Here is a 6,496-nt window from a genome sequence, read left to right as displayed (position 1 = left end):
GTGGGTGGGGGGGGGGGGGGGGGAGGGTAGAGGGGCACATTGAGGAACCTGGCCTTGGGGCAGCAGAGAGAGTAAATCCAACCCTGACCATGTGCATTAAAATGTAGTCAGTCCCCTTACACCCTTTGATGCCCTGGCAGCCTGCACTCTTCTGGGTGGCTTTCCACAAGAGTTTGGAGTGTCGAAGAACAAATTCAGTCAAAAGAACATTTGTGAGGTCAGTTATTGATGTTGGAAGACCTTATGTGCCATCAGCATTCCAAATAATCCCAAAAATGTTCAGTAGGGTCCGTGCAGGACACTCGAGTTCCTCCACACCAAACTGGTCACACCATGTCTTTATGGAGCTGGCTTAGTATGGAGAGGACAGTCATGGTGCAACCAACAGAAAAGGGTCTTCACCAAACTGCTACCACAAGACTAGAAGCACACAATTGTCTACAATGTCTATGCATGCTGTAGCATTAACTGTTACCTTCACTGGAGACACCTGAACAAACTTTTTGGAGGGGGGTCCACATACGTTTGGCCATATAGACAAGTGTTATAGCCAAGAAATCATGAAACCTAATACTATTGCTAATCTTATGCTTTATTGTTTTTTCTAGACATGAGTGATAAAGTATTCCTCTTCCCAACACCAAGTAATTCAGCTCATGTAATACTAAAACCTGAGATGAGAAAGTCACTACAAAAGTTCAGCGTGTGTCTTCGATCTAATACGGAGCTTACACGGGGATATGGTCTCTTCTCACTGGCAGTGTCTGGCGGTGACAACTCCTTCCTTATTTTCCCACAACCATCAAATGTCTACAGTATGACCGTACTCCAGGAAGAAATACTTCTCAAGACAGACCATGTGTCACTGGCCTGGAAACACATCTGTGCGACCTGGGACTCCACCACTGGGGAATTCCAGCTTTGGGTCAATGGGAAGCTTTACCCAAAAAGAGTTTTAAAGAAAGGGTTTACTATCCAAGCCCAAACAAGTATAGTTTTGGGGCAGGACCAAGACTCGTTTGGAGGAGCTTTTGATATTAATCAGTCGTTTGTTGGTGAAATTAGTGATGTCCATATGTGGGATTATGTTTTGACACCAGAAGAAATAGAGGGAGTTATGTCTGGGCATGTCAAAGGAAATCACATTAACTGGAATTCTCTTAACTATGAAATTAAAGGGAATGTTCTGATTCGACCCAAGCCCCAATGTATGTCTTGGATGCTTAGCAGCTCAACACATGAAGAATTCTTACTGGGTTAGTAGTCTTTGCAGTTTACACAGAGAGCATACATGGTAGTAATAGGAAAGTCTAGCACTACCTGCATGCTTTATGATACCATTTGTATAAATTATTATTCCAGACATTCCTGCCCTGAAGTGTATCTACACCAGGGGCGTCACAAGGGGGTGCAGGGGGGGGTGTGGCCCGCATCCAGGTGACATCATTGGAGGGGTGACACCAAAATGATTGACAGTCATTTTGGTGTCACCCTTCTCAGAAAAGTCGGACACTCAGTCAAGGACCGAGAGTCCGATATTTGCTTGAGAGAGGAGGGGACCGGGTGGCATAACTTATACAGCTGGGTGACGTCCCCTCCTCTCTCTGCTGGCGTCTATCACCAAGATGGCCGCCGTAAGGTAACGGTGGTACTGCGTGTGATGTCATCACGCGCATGTGCGATGGCGTCATCACGTGCATATGCGATGACGTCACTGCAGGGTGTCACCCGCTACCCGTACCGGGTGTCGCCCCGCCTCGGGACGCCTCTGTTTTAAACCCAACAACAAAAATTTCACATATTGCAGCTCACCAGTCCTTAGACATGGCGGCTGCGTTCGTTTTCTTTTTCTCCTTTCACCTAGTGACTCTGCCAATGTAACTAGGGTTGTAGGGGGACAACGCTCACTCCTCCACCCTATCTGAGGAGCATTGTCACCCCCCCTGACTTTGGTCACCTGTTGGTGATCTGTTGGTATTCTTCTTCACAACTAGCAATATTTCATATTTATTTGATTAAAAGGAAGAAAAACAATCCAATATTAGTCCCAAATATAATAAAGAAAACGTTTTTAAAAATATATATATTCCCTTTAAAAGCATCATCTTGGTGCTGACTGCTGACAGGTATAATTTTAGAATATACAAAGTATGAGGACCAAACGTTCTTCTTGAGGTAATAATGAATTGAAGGTTACTATTTTGGATGTTCAGCTATCATTGGAATGAAATCCTAATGGCTCCCTATGATGTATACTTTAAGTTTCTGTCCTTAGATATCTTTGTAGTACCTCTGAAAATGAAAGTCTGCACTTTTCTTACTGGTTTAGTTCAAAATCAATAAATAATTGCATGCAAGCTATGGTTCTTAAAGTGTCTTTTTTTCTGAGATTGAGTGTTTCTTTCTAATATTAAATTTTTAAAATGTACATAGCATGTACTATATATGGCCATAAGTTTATGAACGCCTGACCATCGCACATACAAAAGGCCAAACCTATGTGGACCACGCCTGCCAAATTAGTGACTTCATGTGTTCCCAGTGAAGGATTCTGTTCATCCTCTAGACTTGTGCGCCGTCAAAAAATGTGTTCCGTTTCCTTGCCTTCCGTTTCGTAATATCCATTATTTCGTAATTCGTATCCGAAACTCAATTCGGATTCGTACGAAATACGGATTTTCGTTAGTTTCGGCACATTTTCCTAACTTTACGAACATTCATTATGATGAAGTTAAAAAGCAAAAATACCTTTGTTAATATTGGAGTCGATGTGGTCGTTGTTTTTGTATCCGAAATACGAATTCCGTTAACGGATTCCGGATCCGAATTTCGTATTTCGGACTTAAAAAAAAACTACCATCAACTCCAATATAAATGTACTTTGCTTTTTAACTTCAATATAACGAATGTTCGTAACGGAACGAAAATATGTCAACGGAATTTCGTATTTCCTGCCTGTGTATTGTAATGCAACCCTCAGCAGAAGCGGATCCGTATTTCGGATGAAAAAAAAAATCTTATCATGTTGTTCAACCTCATTTACAGGGGTAATATTAGTTCCCGTTTCAAAGAAATTCAGATCCGAAATTCGTTAACGGAATTTCGTATTTTGGATATAATTCGGAAAGTGCAATTCGGATTTCGTATGCTTACGAATCTACGAATTTCAGGAAAATTCGTACGAATTTCGATTCGTAACGAAACGAATCGCACATGTCTATCATCCTCCATCATATGACATTGTAGACAATTGTGCTCTTCCAACCTTGTGGTAACAATTTGGTGAAGACCCTTTTCTGTCCCACCATGACTGTGCTCAAAGCCACCTTTATAAACACATGGTTTGACCTGTTTGGTGTGGAGGAACTCGAGTGTCCTGCACAGAACCCTGACCTGGCCGCCAAAATGCTTTTTTAGATGGTTTACTAGTCACATGACTAATATGTTTACTCCGTTTCACAAAGCACCGAGGGATGCGGGGGGGTCTGGAACATGGGAGGACCAAAAGAGAGGGTTGTGTATAACTGCCTTGGATAACATCTGTCAGTCATTACTACTGGCTGCCGCTCACATGCATGCCAGGCTGTAAAGCTACAGGATAGTTTCACACCTAGGCGATTCAGATGCCGCGCTGTTTTCGTGAGGTTTTCGCGTGTTTTCGATTGCATGACTGTTCATTAAGCGGTTGTCGTGTGTTTTTCATAGAGATGTCTATGGGACCCAAACCGTGCAACAACCGCCCGGAAATAGCTCATTCACCTTGTTGTGCGAAAGGCAATTTCGGTTGCGCGAGAAACCGCAAAGGTGTGAGCAGCCTCCATTGACCTTAATGTCAAACCGCGCGATAAATCGCCTAGGTGTGCACCGGCCCTTACGAGATGCAGGGTTGACAATGCCAGAGAAAAGAGCTGCTACTTCCTTGTTGTGGATTGCAATGCATAACAAGGAAGTAGGTGGAACTGGCAGGATCAACAAGTTTATTACCGGTAAGGAAAAGGGGTTATTAAAACAAATATTATGATGTAAAAGACTCTGAGTGATCCTCTGCTCATACTTGTAGGGTTAACACATGAAACGCAAAATAAAATGCATATTCCTTATTGCCGCATTAAATTAATCCTCCAGAAACTGATTAGTAACTGCTTTGTTTTTCAATGCAAATATTTAATGAAATGCTCTGGGATGGATGGTAATTGCTCCCAGGCTGAAGCGACATGTTATAAAAAGGCTCTGGATTCCAATCATCAGATCCCCAACGTCAGACAGGTGTGATTTCTAGAGAGGTGAGGACGTGGCAAACGGTAATGCAGACACACAGTTTATTGTTCTGTTTTGAAACAAAATGAGGACCATGTCTATTACAATACAGAATAGTTTTATCAGCAATGCAATGTTTCTCTGATACAAAGTGTCTCTCTGATATTAATTACAATACAGAATAGCTTTATCTCCAGTGCCAATTTCAAAATTGGTATTAAAGGGAAACTTTAAATTTAAAAGGGGGCCTTCTCCACTGACCACCGGTCTCAGGGAGCACCTCTCCCACTGACCACTAATCTCAGAAAGTATCTCTTCCAATGACCACCAGTCTCAGGGAGCACTTCTTCCAATGACCACCAGTATCAGGGAGCACCTCTTCCAGTGACCACCAGTCTCAGGGAGCACTTCTTCCAATGACCACCAGTCTCAGGGAGCACCTCTCCCACTGACCACCAGTCTCAGGGAGCACCTCTTCCAGTGACCATCAGTCTCAGGGAGCACCTCTTCCAATGACCACCAGTCTCAGGGAGCACCTGAAATCCATGTTTAATTTCAAAATTATAAAAAGAGAAGTCAATGGATATCAAGAATGAGACACGAGTGACCATGTTTGAGTTTTCTGGACTAACTGATGATGAAAATCTTGTCCCATTTGTCTTCATGTTCATTTTACTGGTCTATATGGTGACCATAGTAGGAAATGTTGGGATGATAGCCCTTGTCTGTGTCTTCTCCAGCCTTCACACTCCGATGTATTACTTTCTGAGTAGCCTCTCTTTGGTGGATATCTTCTACTCCTCAGTTATCACTCCAAACATGTTGTCTCACTTCCTTTCCCCTAAGAAGTCAATTTCATTTCTTGGTTGTGCTGTCCAATATTACTTGTTCTGTGCACTGGGGTGCAATGAGGCTGTTCTCCTCTCCACCATGTCCTATGATCGCTATGTGGCCATCTGCCACCCTCTCCACTACACCTTAATAATGACCAAGAAGAAATGTTTTTGTTTGGTTCTTTATTCCTACTCCGTTAGTTTCTTGCAGTCAATTGTGCAGACCAGTTGTACGTTCAGTCTTCCATTCTGTGGACCGAACCTTATTGACCATTTCTTCTGTGACATCGCACCATTGTTCAAACTGTCCTGTGCTAATAACCTCCATTGTGATATGGTAACAGGTATTCTTGTAGCAGCCTATGGAATATATATATTGATGACAATCTTTCTGTCGTACACTTTCATATTTCTCTCAATATTTAGGATGACATCTACTAAGGGGAGGCAGAAGGCCTTCAGTACATGTTCCGCACATATTATTTGTGTCTCTACCTTCGTTACAGCAATCTTCTTCACATATCTGCGCCCTCATTCTGGAGCCTTTGAGATACAAGACAAGGTGGCTTCTCTTTTCTATACAGCAGTGACCCCGATGCTGAATCCTCTTATCTACAGCCTGAGGAACCAAGAGGTGAAGCGGCTCCTTGTCCAAGCAATGCGAAAACATTTTTGATGTAGATTTAATACACCTCTTCTGTGAATTGCCTGTGATACTCTCTATAAATTACATACACCAATTAGAACATAAAATCTGCTAAAATATCTATAAAACCAACAACTACATAACTATAGCAATCCTACAGAGGGCCCTTGAACCTTGGTCAATGTATTATATAATACCTTCCCTGCTGGTTGCACTGTTACATTGGGCAACTATATATCACAAATGTAAAACTATTGTCTGATAATAAAACTGGACATATCTACTTAAAGGAGAACTATGGGGTTAAGGCTTTTCCCCATAGTTCTCCTTAGGGTAACGGGAGGACACAAACTAGCGTCCTCCCGTCACCCTAAGCTCAGTATACCGCGAGCTGCAGCTTGCGGTATACTGAGACGCCGCAGCCGTAGCGGATCCCGACATCGATGTCGAGATCCGCCCAGCTGCGTGAGTGACAGCTGGCTCTGCCTATCTAGAGGCAGAGCCAGCTGTACTCGCACCCTCCCCCGTCCGTTCTGCCAGTCAGTGCTGGTGGATCGGAGCGGGGAGGGGGGAATCCAGCCCCTCCCCTGTCACAGCAGAGAGCCGTGACAGGATCGAGAAGTGAGCGAACGCCGGTATGTGTTCGCTCACTTCCCGATCTACTGAGCCGGCCTGTGACCGTCTCATTGTCACAGGTCGGCTAGAACTATGAGGAGGAGTGAAAAGCACTCACCTCATCGTTCTCCTTTAATGTATTCAG

The 6,496-nt window shown here is 43.5% G+C and overlaps 2 protein-coding genes across 2 annotated transcripts; both read left to right on the top strand.

Annotated features, from left to right (window-relative positions):
• Positions 1-610: 610 nt before the first annotated feature.
• On the top strand, positions 611-1,261 carry CRP (C-reactive protein). Its single transcript, XM_018559774.1, has one exon. The coding sequence runs from the start codon at positions 611-613 to the stop codon at positions 1,259-1,261; it is 651 nt and encodes a 216-aa protein (XP_018415276.1).
• A 3,575-nt stretch (positions 1,262-4,836) lies between these two features.
• LOC108789691 (olfactory receptor 5B12-like) lies at positions 4,837-5,766 on the top strand. The gene has a single exon (XM_018559773.1). It carries the CDS (start codon positions 4,837-4,839, stop codon positions 5,764-5,766), a length of 930 nt encoding a protein of 309 aa, XP_018415275.1.
• Positions 5,767-6,496: the final 730 nt, after the last annotated feature.

The sequence above is a fragment of the Nanorana parkeri genome, unplaced genomic scaffold, assembly GCF_000935625.1.
Source record: "Nanorana parkeri isolate BGI_ZX_2015 unplaced genomic scaffold, ASM93562v1 scaffold416, whole genome shotgun sequence".
Classification (NCBI taxonomy): Eukaryota; Metazoa; Chordata; class Amphibia; order Anura; family Dicroglossidae; genus Nanorana; species Nanorana parkeri.
This window is presented reverse-complemented; position numbering and strand designations above follow the sequence as displayed.